The following is a 23,894-nucleotide window of genomic DNA, read 5'->3' as shown; positions in this document are numbered from 1 at the left end:
AAACTACCACAGGGAGTTAAAACATAAGTTATTCGCACAGCACGTATGGGCCACTCCTTTTTTTTTTACAATTAACCATTTAATCCTCACACAAGGATCCTCTTAAGAGTGTCCTAAATAATTAACTTATTTTGCGTTTGATAAATAGAAAAATAAATCTGTTAAAACTTAAAATTAAACAATGTTATTGAGAGAACGTGTACAGGATACTCCACTACATAGTTTTAAGGTGAAGTGAAATGAAAGACATATGCTGTAAAAACAATTGTAAAATTAATACAAAAAGAGTTTACGAACTATTCATGCAAGTCTTTATTGAAAATATATTAACAAATAAATGAAACATTTACACTCCATTAAGCCCAGTTCTGCTGTTTCCACATGCTGGTTCCATTTACATTGCTTACTTCAGTATAATACATAACACTCAATAAACCATCCTGCAAATATATAATGACTTTGTTTTAATCTCCGAAATGTGCTACTATGACTATATAATTTTTTGTGCATGCAAATATGTCTAATTTTCACTCATATGTAGCATAAGACTGTGCACAGGTTTGTAGAGTAATTTCAATTTTTGATATTCTGAGGCGAACATTCAGGTTATATTTATTATCAGGAGTAGTTTTTACAACCTTGACTAAATACTCTCAATATTTTTGTAATTGTTTTCATGTGCTGATAATAATTTCTGATTTTATATCTCTTTTTAAATGCCCCATATCTTCTCTTATTGTATAAACAGAAGACCTCACTCATCTTGTCAAGTGCCCCGTTTAATTAGCTTAACAACACCAGGAACTAGTAGTCTTTTTTCCATAATCTCCTCTGAGCTAGGGTCCACGCTTACTTATCATTCCCTTATACAAGCACTGTGAGGCTACCAACATTGCCTTGGGATGGGTTCATGATTGCAGGTTTTCTGTACAATAGTCCATTGTCTATGAAGATTATAAAATGCCGAACCACTTAATAACCGCACTACCTCTCTGCTTTTTGAACAGACAATTGTCCCTTCTATGAACCTCCCTTCTTGAGCAATGATGCCACTCAAGGAGGCTTGCCACTGCTACCTGCTGCACCTGACAGTTTCCTTCTGTGGTTGGATAGATCTTGAATTGTCCTGCTCAGCATTCAACCAATCAGCAGAAGATGACCAGTCCTTGCTCTCAAACCCCACGCTCTTGAAAAGAGTGAATTGCCTCATTTCAGTAATTTAGATAAAGCAAGACCGATACAGATTTCACCATTAGGTATTACTTTCTGAACTCTTGATTGACACAATTACGTATTTATTTGATCTCTTATTGGCGAGATCTCCATAAGGTCTTGAACTCAAATCTTACATTTTGGACACAGCTGATTCTTAATTCCATACCACTTTGCTAAATAAAATTAGTTTAGGCACATCAGATATTTATGTCTTGTTCCCTCCCTCTATCCTTCTTCCTTCCCATTCCTGTTCCCAGTAGTGCTTCGAAGAGGTATAATTTAGTGTTAAGGGAAACACAAGTGACATGTAAGACATACTGCCACTACTCTCTTTCTCAAACCTTTTTTTCCTCAATCTTGTCTCTTTTTCTTCCCTGCCTCCTCACTTCTCTCATTTTCAGAAGAGCTTTTAAGTGTAATTGATGCAACACACATGCATTTGTTCTCTCCAGTTCCATTTTAGCTCTGTGCCAGTAGGTAAATGCGTTTATCATTATGGCTTTCACAAGATGTTCAATCTTAGAAATTGAAGTGAGGGAAAGACACCTGCCTCCCTCAGACTTGCTTCAACATTGCCTTGTATCATGAGATGTTCAACCTTAGAAATTGCTGTGATGGAGATGGAGAAAGACAGGAGAAGGAGAAAGACACCTGCCTCCCTCAGACTCGCTTCAACATGTCCTTGAATGGTTCAACAATGTACCATCAGAGTCAAACTTGGCTTTTCTCATTGTCATTCATCACCTTGACATCGGTCTCCTTTTCTCTCCCCTTTCCACGTGCACAATCCTGCCTGTCCTCCTTTATCCCTATGCACTCTCCATGTATACCTGCTGGTCAGACACCAGCAATGAGCTATATATACTTTGTTCAGTGAGACACTTTTCAGATAGTTCACTGTACCCACAGCAGTCTTTGATCATTAACTCTTTTTGGTCTCCTCCTTTTCTCTCCTGGTCCATTGTTGCTACTCAGTGATCTTTGGTAAACCTATGGTTGGTTGCATAACGCGATGTACCGATAATAATTATATTGCAAACTATCTTCAATTATTTTTAATTCATTTTAAAATGAGCATGTTAGTCTTCTAACCCAATCCTTCAGTGGTATCTCCAACTAAAAACCTGTGCTTTTCTGGGCAGTTTTGCAATCCTTTACTATACTGCCCCACTATGCAAGTGCCCCTTGGTATTCGGTCTACAAAGAGTCCAGATCTCCGTCGTAATAATGTAAGAAGCTTGCATTGATTGCACCTGCACTGTTTCCCTGTTACATCTCACACTCAGCGAGGTTATTGCCCCACAAATACCAAAATGTCCACCCTCTTGTAAAAGTTTGAGTTAATTTGTATGCTTTGCCCTCTAATATCATATTGTCTGGTGTATGCTGTCGAACGTTCTTCAATTAGCATTCCGCTCCTTTCCTAATGATGCCCCCTCGTTCTCATACCTTTTGTTGTTTATTTTCTCTTATCAATTTCTCAACACACAATTAATTTCTTCTTATTAGTGTCCGAGCTCTATTATATTGTAAATTGTTTGATGTCCGTCAGATTGTATCCACTACCAATTGTCTCACGTTTCCCCTCTTCTTATGTGGTGTTCGCTTGTGATGCTCCTCCTTTTTTCCTGGGTTTGTCTCTTGTGTATTTTTATTTGTAATGTTCCCCTCTGGTGGAACCCTCACGTTAAATGCCCTTAGGAGAAGGATAAGTATGTTCTTAACTGTTTTCAAAATTAAATGAATACTCCCACAGGAAGTTCTGATTACTGCATAAGAAGAGCCAAAATCCAGCATTTCAACACATTGCTTCAGAACATACATCCCAATTTTCGTTAACATTTATTTTTAAGCGACCCTCCATCATCTTTGGTGCCACTATTCAAATTCTTTTGGCCAATCTTCCATTTTGCTTTCAATGTTTTCATCCGGTAATAGTTAATTCCAGCTATCATACTCATTATTAGTAGTGCAATGAAATAACTAATTGCATGTGTTTAGTCCAGTAAATTTCAGTACGTTTCCAAAATCATGAAACTTATTTGAGCTTACATTTACATCACATCAGGAAGCAGGCTGCTTTCTCACACTTTTTGTATAGTATGTAATAGTATGGTTTTGCTTTTGTGATAAGAATGATGCACTAAATACTCAAAAAATAGTCTTTGGCAGAACATGCAATGGATAACTATTGTCACTGTAAAAGTAAAATATCTAGTTGATGTATTAGTTGAATAGGCTAATTTAAGCTACAGAGTACACTGTATGTGATAAAACAAAAGATGGTGCATACTCCAGACTACTAAAAACGGATATCTGCGAGTTGCTCTCTATTTAGAGCTATATTAGAGGTAATACCACAATTACAGGATTCGTTAATGTAATTTTTCATTCAAGGCGCTACAGCACATTTACAAATAAAAGGCTAAATAATGGTTTTAGAATGGTTACTCAAATGAGAAGAAATATCTCTGTATTTCTATAACTGAGCAAACTAGAACTGTTAATTGAAACGATACCTCAAAACATATTTTCAGACCACTCTTTGACATGCATAAAGCTTTCATAAGAACCAAAGCATTAGACAAATAGAAAAAAATGCTGATAAATATATCCATGTACAAATATATATGATCATATTTACAGTTCATTATTTGCACTTTGCATATACAACATATAATGTATGAAATGGCTGGATGCAGCTTGAAATGTCACATTTGCTTCAACAGTGTCAGTTGTATCTGCCTTCTTTAGTTCATTTTCATTCAAGTTTCCGGAGGGCATTACAGAGAGTCCCAATTTCACCTGAACACAAAAATGATAAAAATGATAATGTGAGTTTCCAATACTACACTGAAACCATGTTCTGCTACAGAGTGCAAACATCTTTAATTGAGTGATCATTTTCCAGAGTAGGGTGACCAAATAGCTTCATGTCACTGGGACACCAATTTTCTATTTCTAAACTTTGATTTTACATATCAGTGCATTCTGGGAGTTGCAGTCTTGATTCATTGTAACTGATCCATTTGGAGCACCACAGCTGAAATCAATGTTATGTAAAAGCAAAGTCCAGGAATGGAAAACTGGTGTTCGGGAACATGGAACAATCTGATCAGCCTATTGCCACGAGAAGTGCTGTCTGGCCATAATGCTATGCATCTATATTCAGCCATATGCACATATATAGGGGAACCTCATAAGGGACTCTTTAGGAGGTTTCCCTATATATGTGTTGCTGTACTGTAGCCTGGATTACTAATATTGTAGGATGCTGTATTTACCAGGTGTGATATTCCTGCACCATTCTGAGTTTTCTTGCTCAAAGTTTGGCATGCACAATTGGGGTTTATAATAACTTGCTTGACACAGCTTTGTCTCGGGCACCATGTGGAATCTCGATTCAGGCACCACTAGGATTTGCAACCCTTTGGGGATTTTGTGGGGCAAATTATGTAAGGCCCTAAACAAAGTATACACTTTCACCCAAAATAACTGTAATGGAGGCACCTTGCACCTGCTCTGACCTGGCATTCCAAAACCAAACGTCCTTTGAGTAAAGTGAGCCTCATAATTAACCTCGAGATAGATGGAGCCTATCTCATTCCTCACCACATCAGCCGACCGTGGCTGCTCCTAAGTATGTGATGGAGGTCAGAATTTAGTACCAATGTTAGATTTTCTGAACAGACATAACTTTTCCAGTGGTGTGCTATTGGCTTGGGATGTAGAAGTGCCTCTAAATGTATCTAATTGACCACTTACTGAGTAAGTGCTGATAGAATGGTAGGGTGACATATGGACATTGTGAGAAATTGCGCTGTTGGTTAAGGGGGCGACCCCTACTCAAGCAACAGCCACAATCCTTGTCTGGGTGAAGCATAAAAAGTCACTAAATTAACCTATGCTTAACCCTCTGGTAATGTGGCACACAATTAGTCAGGCTTAACCTATAGGCAATGAGTACAGAGTTGATGCAGCACAAAAACAGTAATAAAGTGAAAACACCATACAAGTTAAACCCCACACCAATTTAGTAAATTTCAATACATTATTTGACACCAAAACCACAAAAATCCTATCAGTAAAACTGGAGTTATGAAGTTTTAAATTTTTAGTAAAAACTACCACCTAAAAGATCCAATTGCCAACCGCAGACATCTAATCGCGCAAGACTGGGGCAAAGTCAAAAGTTATGGCTGACCGTGATGGAGCATGGTTTGAATAATCAAAGTGGATTAGGCCCGGTCTATGATTTCCTTTGGATTTACAAGACATTTCAGGACAAAATGGTTGAGGAGGCAAAGTTCAGCAGGGCAAGGCAGCCTGTGGTGTCCGAGGAAGATCAGCATAGTCGGGATGCCGCTGGACGAAGTTGCTGTGAAGGGTAAATGCTACCTACAAATATGTGTCTGTTCTTGGCATGTAGAGCTGCAGATTCCCACATTGAGCATTAGATCCCCACCTCGTGTTGGGCTCGGATGATTACATGTTGTTGTCATCTTGGAAGAAGTCTTTGTAGTCAAGAGATGGGTGACTCCTCCCTTGGACGATAGTGTGCATGGGCATCGACTCCATCCTTAGATTGTTTTCCGCCATGATGGGAAATGATGGAGTTAGTAGAGATAGAAAAAAGGGATGTCCTTGTGTATATATCTAATTAAGACAGAACTGGAACAGATATAGGTCCAGGGAGGCGGGTGGGCTTGTGAGAATCTGCAGCTCTACATGCCAAGAACAGATGCATACTGGTAAGTAGCATTTACCGTACTTTGAAAGAGAGTTTTGAGGACAGCTTGGCCTACTGCAGCTTGCTGCTTTGCTTGCACATCAACACAATAGTGTTTAGTGAAGGTATGTATTGTAGACCACGTTGCTGCTTTACATATGTCTTCTAGAGAAATGTTCCCTAAGAAGGCCATAGAGGCTCCTAGTTTGCGTGTGGAGTGTGCTCTAGGAGGAATTGTTAATGTATGTTTTGCTTGTTCATAGCATATTTGTATGCATTTTACAATCCACCTAGCAATTCCAGCTTTAGAGATGGGGTTGCCTTTATGTGGTGGTAAGAAAGCTACAAACAATGGTTTTGTTTTCTGAAATGTTTTAGTCCTATCAATGTAATATAGGAGGGCTCTTTTTACGTATAGGGTGTGTGGAGCTTTTTCTGCTACAGAGTCTGGATTTTGAAAAAAACACTGGCAACTCTAATGATTGGTTTAGATGAAAAGGAGTAATAACTTTAGGAAGAAATTTGGGATTTGTTCTTAGAACCACTTTGTTACGGTGTAGTTGTAAAAATGGTTCTTGTATAGTGAAAGCTTGAATTTCACCTACCCTCCTGAGAGAGGCAATAGAAATAAGGAAAGCTGTTTTCCATGTGAGAAATTGCAGTTCGCATTGGTGTAAAGGTTCAAAAGGGGGTCCCATGAGCCTAGTAAGAGCAATGTTTAGGCTCCACGCTGCAGAGGGTGGTAACCTAAGAGGAATGATTCTTTTCAATCCTTCCATAAATGTTTTAATCGCAGGTACCTTAAATAATGTCAGATGTTGTCCATTTTGTAGGTATGCAGCAATGGCTGCAAGATGAAGCCTTATAGATGAATATGCTAGACTACTTCTTTGTAAGTATAGAAGGAAGCAAATAATATTTTGGATAGGAGCATCCAGTGGATCAATTTGATTATTATTGAAGTAAATGGCAAATCTTTTCCATTTTGCTGCATAGCAGGCTCTAGTAGTAGGTCTTCTGGCTTCATTAATGATATTCATACAGTCTGGTGGTAGGTTAAGGTAACTAAACTCTCCGACTTCAGGAGCTAGATCGCTAGATTCAGTTGATTTGGATCTGGATGTCTGATGTCTCCATGGTTCTGTGTTAGCATGGATGGTGTTAGACACGGTTTTTGGTGTGGAACTATTGAGAGTTCTAGCAGGGCTGTGAACCACGGTTGTCGTGCCCATGTGGGAGCTACTAGGATTATCTTGAGAGACTGTTGTCTTATCTTGTGTACCACTAGTGGTATTAGTGGGAGTGGCTGAAAAGCGTACCGAAATCTGCCTGACCAGTTCATCCATATCGCATTGCCCTTGGACAACGGGTGAGGAAACCTGGCGGTGAAGGTTGGGCATTTTGCGTTTTCGTCTGTGGCGAACAGATCTATGTCTGGATGACCCCACTTGTGAAAAAATGGTAGAAGAACGTTCTGACGTAGTTCCCATTCGTGAATCTGTTGTGTCTGCCGACTTAACAGATCTGCTATCTGATTGTGAACACCTGGAAGGTGTCCTGCTAGCAGATATATCTTTTGTGGAATGGCCCATCTCCAAATGTTCTGTGCAAGCTGGGACAGTTGCAGAGAGTGTGTCCCCCCTGTTTTTGAATATTGTACATGGCTGTCATGTTGTCCATCCGGATTTAGACAGTCTTGTTCTGTACATGTACTTGGAAGGACTTGAGTGCTAGGAATATTGCTAGCAGCTCTAGGTGATTGATGTGGAGCATTTTTGGTTGAGTGTTCCATTTCCCTTGAGTTGTATGGTGTAGGAGATGGGCTCCCCATCCTGTTAGGGATGCATCTGTTGTAAGTAATATTTGTGGAACAGGCACGAGGAACTGCCGCCCTCTGGACAAGTTTTTGGTTTTCCACCACTGCAGAGAGCGATGTGTGCAGCTGTCTACCAACACCGGGTCTGTAAGTTGTCCTTGAGCCTGGTTCCACTGATGTGCTAGACATTCCTGTAATGGGTGCATTTGCAGTCTTGCATATGGAACAATAAAAATGCATGATGCCATCATGCCTATTAGTTGCATGAACACTCTGGCTGGGAGAGAGTGTTGTGTTTAAAACTTCGTGACTAAGGCTTGGATGCTCTGTATCCTGGCTGGACTGGGATAAGCTAGAGCTGTAGCTGTGTTTATTGTAGCCCCTAGGTATTGATGTACATGAGAGGGCTGAAGATGTGACTTGGTGTAGTTGATTGTGAATCCCAAGTTGTGCAATGTTTGAATCGTTTGTAATGTGTGTTGTGCACACTGATTGAACGACTTGGCCTTTATAAGCCAATCGTCTAGTTATGGGAAGACATGAATGAGTTGTCTTCTGAGGTGTGCTGCTACTACTGCTAATTGCAAAAAACACAGTTGATGGAAAGAATGTAGAACAATGTCATACATTCACCCCAGTACAAGGATCTGGGACTAAATCCATCGTTTTTTTGCACTCCACACCACCCTGGGTTAGACACTGGCTATATGCAAATCAGCCCTGACCCTGAGCCCCATGGGAACAGTCCAGTCCGAACTACCAAGCCATGTCTTTCCCAGACCGGAATCAAGCATCCAAGGACCGGTTTCTGGCTATCAGCCTTCATTCAGCCTGGATAGCTTGACTCCAGTGGTGTGGAGAGCCTGGGACTCACGTCTGAGTACACCCAGCACACTCGGGGTGAAAATTGCAAAAAACACAGTTGATGGACAGAATGTAGAACAATGTCATACATTCACCCCAGTACAAGGATCTGGGCCTAAATCCATCGTTTTTTTTGCACTCCACACCACCCTGGGTTAGACACTGGCTATATGCAAATCAGCTCTGACCCTGTGCCCCATGGGAACAGTCCAGTCCGAACTACCAAGCCATGTCTTTCCCAGACCGGAATCAAGCATCCAAGGACCGGTTTCTGGCTATCAGCCTTCATTCAGCCTGGATAGCTTGACTCCAGTGGTGTGGAGAGCCTGGGACACACGTCTGAGTATACCCAGCACACTCGGGGTGAACATTGCAAAAAACACAGTTGATGGACAGAATGTAGAACAATGTCATACTTTCACCCCAGTACAAGGATCTGGGCCTAAATCCATCGTTTTTTTGCACTCCACACCACCCTGGGTTAGACACTGGCTATATGCAAATCAGCTCTGACCCTGTGCCCCATGGGAACAGTCCAGTCAGAACTACCAAGCCATGTCTTTCCCAGACCTGAATCAAGCATCCAAGGACCGGTTTCTGGCTATCAGCCTTCATTCAGCCTGGATAGCTTGACTCCAGTGGTGTGGAGAGCCTGGGACTCACGTCTGAGTATACCCAGCACACTCGGGGTGAAAATTGCAAAAAACACAGTTGATGGACAGAATGTAGAACAATGTCATACATTCACCCCAGTACAAGGATCTGGGCCTAAATCCATCGTTTTTTTGCACTCCACACCACCCTGGGTTAGACACTGGCTATATGCAAATCAGCTCTGACCCTGTGCCCCATGGGAACAGTCCAGTCCGAACTACCAAGCCATGTCTTTCCCAGACCGGAATCAAGCATCCAAGGACCGGTTTCTGGCTATCAGCCTTCATTCAGCCTGGATAGCTTGACTCCAGTGGTGTGGAGAGCCTGGGACTCACGTCTGAGTAAACCCAGCACACTCGGGGTGAAAATTGCAAAAAACACAGTTGATGGACAGAATGTAGAACAATGTCATACATTCACCCCAGTACAAGAATCTGGGCCTAAATCCATCGTTTTTTTGCACTCCACACCACCCTGGGTTAGACACTGGCTATATGCAAATCAGCTCTGACCCTGTGCCCCATGGGAACAGTCCAGTCCGAACTACCAAGCCATGTCTTTCCCAGCCCGGAATCAAGCATCCAAGGACCGGTTTCTGGCTATCAGCCTTCATTCAGCCTGGATAGCTTGATTCCAGTGGTGTGGAGAGCCTGGGACTCACGTCTGAGTACACCCAGCACACTCGGGGTGAAAATTGCAAAAAACACAGTTGATGGACAGAATGTAGAACAATGTCATACATTCACCCCAGTACAAGGATCTGGGCCTAAATCCATCGTTTTTTTGCACTCCACACCACCCTGGGTTAGACACTGGCTATAAGCAAATCAGCTCTGACCCTGTGCCCCATGGGAACAGTCCAGTCCGAACTACCAAGCCATGTCTTTCCCAGACCGGAATCAAGCATCCAAGGACCGGTTTCTGGCTATCAGCCTTCATTCAGCCTGGATAGCTTGACTCCAGTGGTGTGGAGAGCCTGGGACTCATGTCTGAGTATACCCAGCACACTCGGGGTGAAAATTGCAAAAAACACAGTTGATGGACAGAATGTAGAACAATGTCATACATTCACCCCAGTACAAGGATCTGGGCCTAAATCCATCGTTTGTTTGCACTCCACACCACCCTGGGTTAGACACTGGCTATATGCAAATCAGCTCTGACCCTGTGCCCCATGGGAACAGTCCAGTCCGAACTACCAAGCCATGTCTTTCCCAGACCGGAATCAAGCATCCAAGGACCGGTTTCTGGCTATCAGCCTTCATTCAGCTTGGATAGCTTGACTCCAGTGGTGTGGAGAGCCTGGGACTCATGTCTGAGTATACCCAGCACACTCGGGGTGAAAATTGCAAAAAACACAGTTGATGGACAGAATTTAGAACAATGTCATACATTCACCCCAGTACAAGGATCTGGGCCTAAATCCCTCGTTTTTTTGCACTCCACACCACCCTGGGTTGGACACTGGCTATATGCAAATCAGCTCTGACCCTGTGCCCCATGGGAACAGTCCAGTCCGAACTACCAAGCCATGTCTTTCCCAGACCGGAATCAAGCATCCAAGGACCGGTTTCTGGCTATCAGCCTTCATTCAGCCTGGATAGCTTGACTCCAGTGGTGTGGAGAGCCCGGGACTCACGTCTGAGTATACCCAGCACACTCGGGGTGAAAATTGCAAAAAACACAGTTGATGGACAGAATGTAGAACAATGTCATACATTCACCCCAGTACAAGGATCTGGGCCTAAATCCAACGTTTTTTTGCACTCCACACCACCCTGGGTTAGACACTGGCTATATGCAAATCAGCTCTGACCCTGTGCCCCATGGGAACAGTCCAGTCCGAACTACCAAGCCATGTCTTTCCCAGACCGGAATCAAGCATCCAAGGACCGGTTTCTGGCTATCAGCCTTCATTCAGCCTGGATAGCTTGACTCCAGTGGTGTGGAGAGCCTGGGACTCACGTCTGAGTATACCCAGCACACTCGGGGTGAAAATTGCAAAAAACACAGTTGATGGACAGAATGTAGAACAATGTCATGCATTCACCCCAGTACAAGGATCTGGGCCTAAATCCATCGTTTTTTTGCACTCCACACCACCCTGGGTTAGACACTGGCTATATGCAAATCAGCTCTGACCCTGTGCCCCATGGGAACAGTCCAGTCCGAACTGCCAAGCCATGTCTTTCCCAGACCGGGATCAAGCATCCAAGGACCGGTTTCTGGCTATCAGCCTTCATTCAGCCTGGATAGCTTGACTCCAGCGGTGTGGAGAGCCTGGGACTCACGTCTGAGTATACCCAGCACACTCGGGGTGAAAATTGCAAAAAACAATGTTGATGGACAGAATGTAGAACAATGTCATACATTCACCCCAGTACAAGGATCTGGGCCTAAATCCATCGTTTTTTTGCCTTCCACACCACCCTGGGTTAGACACTGGCTATATGCAAATCAGCTCTGACCCTGTGCCCCATGGGAACAGTCCAGTCCGAACTACCAAGCCATGTCTTTCCCAGACCGGAATCAAGCATCCAAGGACCGGTTTCTGGCTATCAGCCTTCATTCAGCCTGGATAGCTTGACTCCAGTGGTGTGGAGAGCCTGGGACTCACGTCTGAGTATACCCAGCACACTCGGGGTGAAAATTGCAAAAAACACAGTTGATGGACAGAATGTAAAACAATGTCATACATTCACCCCAGTACAAGGATCTGGGCCTAAATCCATCGTTTTTTTGCACTCCACACCACCCTGGGTTAGACACTGGCTATATGCAAATCAGCTCTGACCCTGTGCCCCATGGGAACAGTCCAGTCCGAACTACCAAGCCATGTCTTTCCCAGACCGGAATCAAGCATCCAAGGACCGGTTTCTGGCTATCGGCCTTCATTCAGCCTGGATAGCTTGACTCCAGTGGTGTGGAGAGCCTGGGACTCCCGTCTGAGTATACCCAGCACACTCGGGGTGAAAATTGCAAAAAACACAGTTGATGGACAGAATGTAGAACAATGCCATACATTCACCCCAGTACAAGGATCTGGGCCTAAATCCATCGTTTTTTTGCACTCCACACCACCCTGGGTTAGACACTGGCTATATGCAAATCAGCTCTGACCCTGTGCCCCATGGGAACAGTCCAGTCCGAACTACCAAGCCAAGTCTTTCCCAGACCGGAATCAAGCATCCAAGGACCGGTTTCTGGCTATCAGCCTTCATTCAGCCTGGATAGCTTGACTCCAGTGGTGTGGAGAGCCTGGGACTCACGTCTGAGTATACCCAGCACACTCGGGGTGAAAATTGCAAAAAACACAGTTGATGGACAGAATGTAGAACAATGTCATACATTCACCCCAGTACAAGGATCTAGGCCTAAATCCATCGTTTTTTTGCACTCCACACCACCCTTGGTTAGACACTGGCTATATGCAAATCAGCTCTATCCCTGTGCCCCATGGGAACAGTCCAGTCCGAACTGCCAAGCCATGTCTTTCCCAGACCGGAATCAAGCATCCAAGAACCGGTTTCTGGCTATCAGCCTTCATTCAGCCTGGATAGCTTGACACCAGTGGTGTGGAGAGCCTGGGACTCACGTCTGAGTATACCCAGCACACTCGGGGTGAAAATTGCAAAAAACACAGTTGATGAACAGAATGTAGAACAATGTCATACATTCACCCCAGTACAAGGGTCTGGGCCTAAATCCATCGTTTGTTTGTACTCCACACCACCCTGGGTTAGACACTGGCTATATGCAAATCAGCTCTGACCATGTGCCCCATGGGAACAGAACAGTCCAGTCCGAACTACTAAGCTACTACTGCTAGGCAATCAATCCTTTGATTATTAAACTGTTGCAGACCCAGAACACTAAACCAATCTTGATGCAGTTGTGACTCCGAATGGAAGGACTTTGAACTGATATTGTTGTCCTTCTAGCACAAACCTCAGATACTTCCTGTGAGAAGGATGTATGGGAATGTGGAAGTAGACGTCCTTGAGATCTCGTGTAGTAAGGAAATCGTCTTGTTGCAACAATGGGAGCACTTGTTGTAAAGTGATCATATGAAAATTATCTAAGTGTATATATAGATTGAGGGGCCTGAGGTCGAGACTTGGTCTCAGTGCCCCGTCTTTCTTGGGTATTAGGCAATACAGCGAGTAAACCCGTTCCTTGATGTTGTAATGGAACTATTTCTATTGCGTTTTTTAGAAGCAATGAGAGAACCTCTTGTTTGAGCAGCGTTAGATGTTCTGTAGACATTGGACGCTGTCTGGGTGGTATATGTGGAGGGGTAGCTGTTAGTTCTAGGCAGTAGCCATACTGGATATTTTGTCTTACCCACTTGTCTGTTGTGATGGAATTCCAGACAGGTAGGAACTGTGTTAGCCTGCCCCCTACAGGAGTGGAATGCTGTTGGGGAAGCAGAAGGAAGTCACTGTTTTGTGTTAGGGGAGGTTTGATTATTGTTATTTCCTCAACCTCTTCCCTTGTTGTTTTTGCCCCTATAGCCTCCTGTAAAATATCCTCTATTGGAGGATGTATGTGTGTTGGTTTTAAAAGAAGCTGAATTGTCTGCTCCAGCTTGTTTGGAGCCTCCTCTATAAAAGGAGCAACGAAAGGAGCCTCTTGCTTGGGTGGACTGCAGAGCTCCCATAGATTTGGCTGTATCAGTGTCTTTCTTCATTTTCTCAAGTGCTGTGTCTACCTCTGGACCAAACAATTGTTGTTTGTTGAATGGCTGATTTAAGATAGATGTTTGCACTTCCTGCTTAAATCCTGAAATGCGTAGCCATGCATGTCGTCTAAGGAGGACACTAGTGTTTATTGCTCTAGATGCGGTGTCTGCTACATCTAGTGCGCTCTTAATGGAGGCGTTTGAGATTAGCTTCCCTTCCTGTATAAGGTAATTTGCCTGTGCTTTATATTGGTCAGGTAGATGTTGTAAAAGTGTTTCTAACTGATCATAGTGAGCCCTGTCGTATCTTGTGAGGAGGGCCTGTGTGTTAACTATGTGCCATGTATTACTAGCTTGGGCATGTATTCTCTTGCCTGAAGCGTCTATTATCTTTGACTTCTTATCAGGAGGTTGTGCCTCTCCTGATGTCTGTGAGTTTGCTCATTTTCTAGTGTTTGAAACAACTAGGGATTATGGGGGGGTGCTTGAATTAAACAGGTTTGGGCCCGGGTGAATGAAATCAATCAGAGCTATGTACCAACAACCAAAAGCTAGGCTGCAATTAATGGGTAAAGAATCTCGCACGATTAATATATTGAGAGGAACGAGACAGGGATGTCCCTGTTCTGCAATTCTGTTTGCCCTATACATCAATCCTTTGATTATTAAACTGTTGCAGACCTAGAACACTAAACCAATTATTGTTGGTGCGTAGGAAACTAAAATACTAGCTTACGCCGATGATGTGGCAGTATTAACACCAAACCCCGCAGAGGCAATTTTAGAAATAGAGATAATTACTCAGCAATTTGGTCGGTATTCTGGATACTATCTCAATAAAGACAAAACGGTTATTTTATGCACTGATAATATTGATTATGATGACCCAAGGAAAACAGATAAGGCTACATATCTTGGGGTATGTTTCATATGTTTAAGCCCAAAATTGAAAATATTAGTAAATTGAATTATGAACCCCTAATTAAGAACATAGGAAAAGATCTTAGGAGGGTTAATAGTTTACATCTATCAATTATTGGCAGGGGCAACTTTTTACAAATGAATGTACTCCCTAGGGTATTATATTTGTTTCGAGCCATACCACTAATTGTAGAAGATAACTTTATAAAAACACTCAAATCACAAATGTCAAATTTCGTTTGGCAATATGGGAAGATTAGGAGGTCACTGAAATACTTATCCCTGCCACAAACCAGGAGTGGCTTAGCAATCCCTAATATAATGCTATACTATTGGGCGGCCCTTCTCCATCAAATGACCCCTCTTTTTAATACTACGGCCCCAAATGAAAATATACCGGACATAGGAATACCCTCCCTATATGATTTATCTGTTGGAAAGAAAGCTCAAGGGCTCCTAATGAAACAACTAGAGCCAAGCTACTACAAAAAAGTTAAATTCAAGGTAATCACCAGTGCATGGAAAGTATGGAGGAAGATTTCTAGATTTATGACAAACCCGAAGTTTAACAGGTATACCCCTCTCTGGCATTCTTCTTTACTGCCCTTACAGGCTAATGATGATATGGCTAGAAAATGGGAAAGTATGGGCTTAAGAACAATATGGGACTTCTTGGGAGGAGAGTCAGATTCCCGGTTTTCGACTTTACAGAGAACTTTTGAAATTCCTAATAGTCTTTATTTCAAATTTATCCAGGTTAACACTATTCTTAGCTTAAAGACTCCAAGGATTACATTTGAAAAGATTCCACTCTTTGATATCATAGCCAAGAATTCAACTAGAATTGGAAAATTATATGGCTTGCTCCTTGAAAAACTCCCTGATGACTTGGAACATAGAGTCGTCCTGGGCTGTGAAACTTGCTAATTCCAATATTGACATCAATATGAGTCTATCCTTAACATCAAAAATACTTTTATCCTCAAACTCAAAAACCCAGCTTTATAAAACTATCTTTAACTTATATTTCACCCCTGCCAAGCTGTTTGCATGGGGGAAAAGAATAAATGACTCCTGCCCCAGATGTGGATCAGGGCCAGCTACCTTTCCCCATATGTTTAATGATTGTGTTAAATTAACATTACTTAAAAAGAGGCTGTCTGGATTTTGGGAGGAGCTATTTGGGCACAGCGTGGCGGAATCTTCTGCACTTCTTATTCTTGGCTATGATAGTACTCTGGGGCTAAGCTTGGAGGAGGAATCATGTCTTTTTGTTGGGACGGCGGTATATAGAATATTATTGGCAGCTAAGTGGAAGGATGCTGATCAACCTTTCAAATGTGGCTAGCTAGGTTTTTGGGAGTGTATAATCAGGAAAAAGTCACCAATGGCGGCCTGGATCAGGGACGCAAGGGGTCCATAAGAATACTGCATTAACAGAAATATGCCTATTATTGATGTCTCTTAATGAATTAACATGTCTGTAACATATTTTAAAGCCATTGTTCACTTTGGTTGCCTACGATCCCCTTTGATACTGTCCCTTTGTATATAACTGTTGCCTTTATCCACTATTCATGAATGTATTTATATATTTATTCTCTGATATGTATCTTTATTATTTATATATAGTAATTGGTGTTGTTTAAGTAAAAAAACAAATGAAATGACTAGGGAGTCTAAAGATGCTGTCCCTTAATGTAGACAGGATCCCCAGGAGCAGGCCTGCACTTTTTCTCTATTCTTGGATTTATTTCCTAGCTCATACAGGATCTTTAAACACTTCTGGGGCATGCTTAATGACCCCTTTAATCATAGGTAGTATTTGAACTGACTTTTGGGAATGTTCAAAAGTGTTTAGCAAAAAATCTTCTTCTGCCTCATCTGAGTGCATTGTGACATTATGATAGATGGCATCCCTATGAAGTAAATGTCCAAAACCTATATTGTCTTCTGGAGGAGATGGTTTGGATGGGTATGGATGTGAATCTGGGATATCTGGTACATCCTGTGGGTTTGGGTACTCCCAGTCTGGAGTATCACTTGGGTAGGGAAAAAGCTCATCTCTGTCTCCCCCATCTCCTATGGTATACTCATCCTCATTCTGAGGTGGTGTATGTGGAGGTGAAGAATGAGGAGGAGAATTTTGAGGTGAAAAATTTGAAGGAAGAGGGGGTAAAGGAGAGGGTCCAGGAGGAGAAGGGTGCATAGGTAATGTGTCAGAATCCTTTGTCTTCACAGGCACTGGAGGTGTAGGTGCTGTATCTAACTTTAAACAAAACAGGTGATGGACCGAATGTGGATCAATGTCACACATTCATCCCAGTCCAAAGATCTGGGCCCAAATCCATCGTTTTTTTGCACTCCACACCACCCTGGGTTAGACAATGGCGATATGCAAATCAGCTCTGACCCTGTGCCCCATGGGAACAGTCCAGTCCGAACTACAAAAGCCATGTCCTTCCCAGAACGGAATCAAGCATCCGAGGACTGGACCGGTTTCGAGGTAACACCTCTCATCAGCCCGGCTAGCTTGACTCCAGTGGTGTGGAGTGCCTGGGACCCACGTCTGGGCATCCCCAGCGCACTTATGGCGGAAATTGCAAACAAAACAGGTGATGGACCGAATGTGGATCAATGTCACACATTCATCCCAGTCCAAAGATCTGGGCCCAAATCCATTGTTTTTTTGCACTCCACACCACCCTGGGTTAGACAATGGCGATATGCAAATTAGCTCTGACCCTGTGCCCCATGGGAACAGTCCAGTCCGAACTACAAAAGCCATGTCCTTCCCAGAACGGAATCAAGGATCCGAGGACCGGACCGGTTTCGAGGTAACACCTCTCATCAGCCCGGCTAGCTTGACTCCAGTGGTGTGGAGTGCCTGGGACCCACGTCTGGGCATCCCCAGCGCACTTATGGTGGCAATTGCAAACAAAACAGGTGATGGACCGAATGTGGATCAATGTCACACATTCATCCCAGTCCAAAGATCTGGGCCCAAATCCATCGTTTTTTTGCACTCCACACCACCCTGGGTTAGACAATGGCGATATGCAAATCAGCTCTGACCCTGTGCCCCATGGGAATAGTCCAGTCCGAACTACAAAAGCCATGTCCTTCCCAGAACGGAATCAAGCATCCGAGGACCGGACCGGTTTCGAGGTAACACCTCTCATCAGCCCGGCTAGCTTGACTCCAGTGGTGTGGAGTGCCTGGGACCCACGTCTGGGCATCCCCAGCGCACTTATGGCGGCAATTGCAAACAAAACAGGTGATGGACCGAATGTGGATCAATGTCACACATTCATCCCAGTCCAAAGATCTGGGCCCAAATCCATCGTTTTTTTGCACTCCACACCACCCTGGGTTAGACAATGGCGATATGCAAATCAGCTCTGACCCTGTGCCCCATGGGAACAGTCCAGTCCAAACTACAAAAGCCATGTCCTTCCCAGAACGGAATCAAGCATCCGAGGACCGGACCGGTTTCGAGGTAACACCTCTCATCAGCCCGGCTAGCTTGACTCCAGTGGTGTGGAGTGCCTGGGACCCACGTCTGGGCATCCCCAGCGCACTTATGGCGGCAATTGCAAACAAAACAGGTGATGGACCGAATGTGGATCAATGTCACACATTCATCCCAGTCCAAAGATCTGGGCCCAAATCCATAGTTTTGGTGCACTCCATGCCTGAGACCCAAAAAACCTGGTCCGGTCCTCGGATGCTTGATTCCGTTCTGGGAAGGATATGGCTTTTGTAGTTCGGACTGGACTGTTCCCATGGGGCACAGGGTCAGAGCTGATTTGCATATCGCCATTGTCTAACCCAGGGTGGTGTGGAGTGCAAAAAAACGATGGATTTGGGCCCAGATCTTTGGACTGGGATGAATGTGTGACATTGATCCACATTCGGTCCATCACCTGTTTTGTTTGCAACTGCCACCCTAAGTGCGCTGGGGATGCCCAGACGTGGGTCCCAGGCACTCCACACCACTGGAGTCAAGCTAGCCGGGCTGATGAGAGGTGTTACCTCGAAACCGGTCCGGTCCTCGGATGCTTGATTCCGTTCTGGGAAGGACATGGCTTTTGTAGTTCGGACTGGACTGTTCCCATGGGGCACAGGGTCAGAGCTGATTTGCATATCGCCATTGTCTAACCCAGGGTGGTGTGGAGTGCAAAAAAACGATGGATTTGGGTCCAGATCTTTGGACTGGGATGAATGTGTGACATTGATCCACATTCGGTCCATTACCTGTTTTGTTTGCAATTGCCGCCCTAAGTGCGCTGGGGATGCCCAGACGTGGGTCCCAGGCACTCGACACCACTGGAGTCAAGCTAGCCGGGCTGATGAGAGGTGTTACCTCGAAACCGGTCCGGTCCTCGGATGCTTGATTCCGTTCTGGGAAGGACATGGCTTTTGTAGTTCGGACTTGACTGTTCCCTTGGGGCACAGGGTCAGAGCTGATTTGCATATCGCCATTGTCTAACCCAGGGTGGTGTGGAGTGCAAAAAAACGATGGATTTGGGCCCAGATCTTTGGACTGGGATGAATGTGTGACATTGATCCACATTCGGTCCATCACCTGTTTTGTTTGCAATTGCCGCCCTAAGTGCGCTGGGGATGCCCAGACGTGGGTCCCAGGCACTCCACATCACTGGAGTCAAGCTAGCCGGGCTGATGAGAGGTGTTACCTCGAAACCGGTCCGATCCTCGGATGCTTGATTCCGTTCTGGGAAGGACATGGCTTTTGTAGTTCGGACTGGACTGTTCCCATGGGGCACAGGGTCAGAGCTGATTTGCATATCGCCATTGTCTAACCCAGGGTGGTGTGGAGTGCAAAAAAACAATGGATTTGGGTCCAGATCTTTGGACTGGGATGAATGTGTGACATTGATCCACATTCGGTCCATTACCTGTTTTGTTTGCAATTGCCGCCCTAAGTGCGCTGGGGATGCCCAGACGTGGGTCCCAGGCACTCGACACCACTGGAGTCAAGCTAGCCGGGCTGATGAGAGGTGTTACCTCGAAACCGGTCCGGTCCTCGGATGCTTGATTCCGTTCTGGGAAGGACATGGCTTTTGTAGTTCGGACTGGACTGTTCCCATGGGGCACAGGGTCAGAGCTGATTTGCATATCGCCATTGTCTAACCCAGGGTGGTGTGGAGTGCAAAAAAACGATGGATTTGGGCCCAGATCTTTGGACTGGGATGAATGTGTGACATTGATCCACATTCGGTCCATCACCTGTTTTGTTTGCAATTGCCGCCCTAAGTGCGCTGGGGATGCCCAGACATGGGTCCCAGGCACTCCACACCACTGGAGTCAAGCTAGCCGGGCTGATGAGAGGTGTTACCTCGAAACCGGTCCGGTCCTCGGATGCTTGATTCCGTTCTGGGAAGGACATGGCTTTTGTAGTTCGGACTGGACTGTTCCCATGGGGCACAGGGTCAGAGCTGATTTGCATATCGCCATTGTCTAACCCAGGGTGGTGTGGAGTGCAAAAAAACGATGGATTTGGGCCCAGATCTTTGGACTGGGATGAATGTGTGACATTGATCCACATTCGGACCATCACCTGTTTTGTTTGCAGCTGTATCTAATTTTCTCTTTCTGTGTGGCATAGTAGAGACATGTCCTGTTTGTGGATCAATGTAGATCCTTTTTTGCAAAGGATCAGGCGGAAAAAGCTCCTCTTCTTGAGGAACCTCTTTCGGTGCCGATTTTTTCGGTTCCTGGCATGGTTGTAGCTTGTCTTTAGACTTAGGAGCTGGTATAGAGTCATTTGGCGTAGTTTTCGGCACCGAAGATATTGTCTTTGGAGTCAAGGCCTGTTTCGTGGGCTTGGAAGCATCGGAAGCAGGCTTTGTGGTTTCGGCACCGAAGATTTTGGGCTGGAAGCTGTTTTGGTCAACTTGGAAGCCGTCTTGTCTTTAGGAGTCGACAGTTTAAGAGTGTGTTTCGGAACCGGGACTTCTTTTGGTTTCGGTGCCGAGGGAGCTGGAGGTATTGGCACGTGCGGTTTGCTCGGTCCAGAGCTACCGGAAGGCTTTCATATTTTCTTCGGAGCCGGGCTCAATTGCTGAGCTTTCGAAGCAGTGTTTGGGTCGCGACTGGGCCTCGAAGGTGGAGTTTTGACCTTTGCCTTCGATTTAGGTGTAGGTGCTGGGGCAGGGACAGTAGTACTCACGCATTGACCCGAAGGTATGGAGTCATCGGAGTCATCTGCCTCAGATATAATTTGGAGATCATCGGAATCTTTCTCTGGGACGCATGGACCCTCGTCAAAGATATACACCGGTTCAGGTGCCGATCTCTGCATATCGTGTCGACGGGCCCTCCGATCTTGAATGGTCTTCTTGGATCGAAAGGATGCACAAGCTGTACAGCTCGACTCGTCGTGTTCCGGTGATAAGCACAGATTACACACCTCGTGATGGTCGCTGCGTGGAAATTTTGCTCCACACTCTGGGCATCTCTTGAACGGCATCCTTTCCATTAGTTGTAGGCCTCACGGCGTGGATAGGCCCAATGACCCGCGTCGATGACCGGAATCGATGGGATATCGAGTCGATAGTTATTGATATAGAAAGGTCTTTGGTAAAGTTTTTACGCGTTGAACTACTGGAAAAGTAGATTTCGAACCGGAGCAGAAAAGTTACATCCGAACCCCGAGGCGGAACAAAACAATCTAAGGATGGAGTCGATGCCCATGCGCACTATCGTCCAAGGAGTCACCCATCTCGTGACTACAAAGACTTCTTCCAAGACGACAACAACATGTAATCATCCGAGCTCAACACCAGGTGGCGATCTAATGCTCAGTGCGAGATCTGCAGCTCTTATGCCTCGAACATTAGTTTGTTCGGATGGAGTCTTTTTTGGAAGTTGCTGTAGCTGATTAGAGCTACATGAGGCCAGATACCCCTTTTGAGAGGTGTCGCAGAACAGGATTTGCTGCTGCGTAAAAGAGCATGGTAGGACCAGCTGTGAAGTCAGGCAGACCGAAGATACACCTTGGGTTGTCCCGGTCTCCTCTCGGTTCTCAGAGTATATTTTAGCCAAAACTGCTTATGTCCCAAATGTGGGATTTGGGCTGTCTGGGCATCTTTTACACCATTTCCAAGTATCCAGAATGGAGTGGCACCACTTTGAGAGTCAGAACTTACTCAGGTGCGAATTCAAGATGGTGGGTGCCTTTTCTCTCCCTGAGGCTCTGATCAGGAGGCCAGCCAACTAGCCCTTAGAATCACATTTGGAAGTCTTGGGTTCAGGGAGAAGAGCACGGCTCAAGCAGCAGGGCAGACCTCTGATGCTTCAGGCAGCAGTGCAGTACTTCTTGGTTCAGCAAAGCAGTTCCTCTGAAGTACACAGCAGGCCACAGCAGCAGGCAGTCATCTGAGAGTCCTTCACATGTCCAGGAGTGAACTGAAGAATGGGTCTGACAATACCATTTTTAAACCTGGTATCTTCTTTAAATCTGAGAAACTCCTGGAGGCTCATGCTCACAGAAGTGCCTGAAATATCCTGCCTCCTTGCCCAGACACCAGTCTGCAGGCATAAAATGCAGGTGTGTTTTTCTTTGTGTGAATGCAGGGCGCAGCCTATTGAAGTTCAAGTGGGGCTGTTCACAGCCTCCCCATCCATTCTGCCTGAGATGACCCATTCAGGCATACATAGTACCTCTATCATGTGAGGAATAAACAACGGGTAACTGCCACTCATATCTAGTTATGTGACCCAGGTAGAGGCTACAGGCACCAAATGGTTAGGATAGGGAAATGCCAAATTTGTGAAAGTGGAGTTTTCAGTACTGTGACCTAAATTTCGACTTAGCCATTAGAGAATTTTACATTATGATTACTCGGACACCAAACTTGACGTTTCCACCTGTTCCCAAACAAAAGTTTGCACTAATTAAATGCAATTAGGTAACCAAATGATATCCTATGTGTAAGGTAGGCCTCACAGTGGTGAACAGTGGATTTGTGAGTTTGTCACTGGCAGGAAATGTAAAACTTAAAAAAGTACATGTCAAACATTTATTTACAATTAACCCTGTCCCGTGGGTTGTCTAGGGCCTACTTTAGGGGTGCCTTATATGTAATAATAAGGGGAAAGGGACGTTTAGGTTTGGCAAGGAGGTTACTATGCCAAGTCGAAATGGCAGTTTAAAACGGCATTTAAGCTGCAGTGGCAGACCTGGGACATGTTTAAAGGGGCTATTAAGTGGGTGGCATAATAGGTGCAGCAGGCCCACTAGGAGCATGCCATTTACGGAGGCTGCATATATGGTATACCACTTTCATAGGGACCTACAAGTAAATTAAATATGCCAATCAGCTGTAAGCCAATTTTGACATATTTTAGGGAGTGTGCACAATCAAGTTACCACTTGTTAGTAGTGGCAAAGTGCACAGAGTCATAAGGTCAACAAAATGAATTCAGAAAAATAGGAGGGGTGAAGGTAAGAGCACCCTAAGGCTGACAGGTGTCACAGACATTTTGATGATAACTTGTAAAACATAGCTGAAATTAATAGCCAAGTGAAAAAAAGGATATTCATGCTTCAGTTTACCTCCTGCATTAAGATAACAGCCTTGAAATTAATCAACACTGCAAATGAGGTTCTCAGCCATTATTCTGTACGGAGTGCAGTTGTGATATTTAACTTCTCTTGTCTAGTACTCTATCCAATGTCTATCTTAATTGTCAGTCCAACTCACTAAGGTTATTTTCCTTTGACAATGATGCATTTTTTGTTAAATGTTTAGTTCAGGTGGATTTTTCCAAATTAATTTAAAAAACAGAATGGCAAATTAAAGTTAAGTCATATTTTAGAGGAGCAAATGTCATGTGACAATGAGGTCCTTCTACTCATTAAATAAATGAATCTATGATTTAGATAGCATGTTGATAAAGTCCACAACAGAATGGAAGCAAAAGAGGCTGCAACAACACTCACTTTCATACTCTGTGAGGTGAGGTGATGAGACACCCACTTATATCTA

At 44.3% G+C, this 23,894-nt stretch overlaps 1 protein-coding gene across 2 annotated transcripts in view; it reads right to left on the bottom strand.

The window, feature by feature from the left end:
* Positions 1-294: 294 nt before the first annotated feature.
* PAH (phenylalanine hydroxylase) overlaps positions 295-23,894 on the bottom strand; it is a 260,469-nt gene continuing 236,869 nt past the window's right edge. For both annotated transcript variants that reach the window (XM_086919176.1, XM_086919177.1), the window contains one exon: positions 295-4,020. In XM_086919176.1, the coding sequence (XP_086775302.1) occupies positions 3,977-4,020 (44 nt within the window). In that variant the 3' untranslated portion in view covers positions 295-3,976. The remainder of the gene's footprint in view (positions 4,021-23,894) is intronic.

The sequence above is a fragment of the Lissotriton vulgaris genome, chromosome 1_1, assembly GCF_964263255.1.
Source record: "Lissotriton vulgaris chromosome 1_1, aLisVul1.2, whole genome shotgun sequence".
In the NCBI taxonomy this organism is placed as follows: domain Eukaryota; kingdom Metazoa; phylum Chordata; class Amphibia; order Caudata; family Salamandridae; genus Lissotriton; species Lissotriton vulgaris.
Note: the sequence above shows the minus strand (reverse complement) of the source record. Positions and strands in the feature narration are given on the sequence as shown.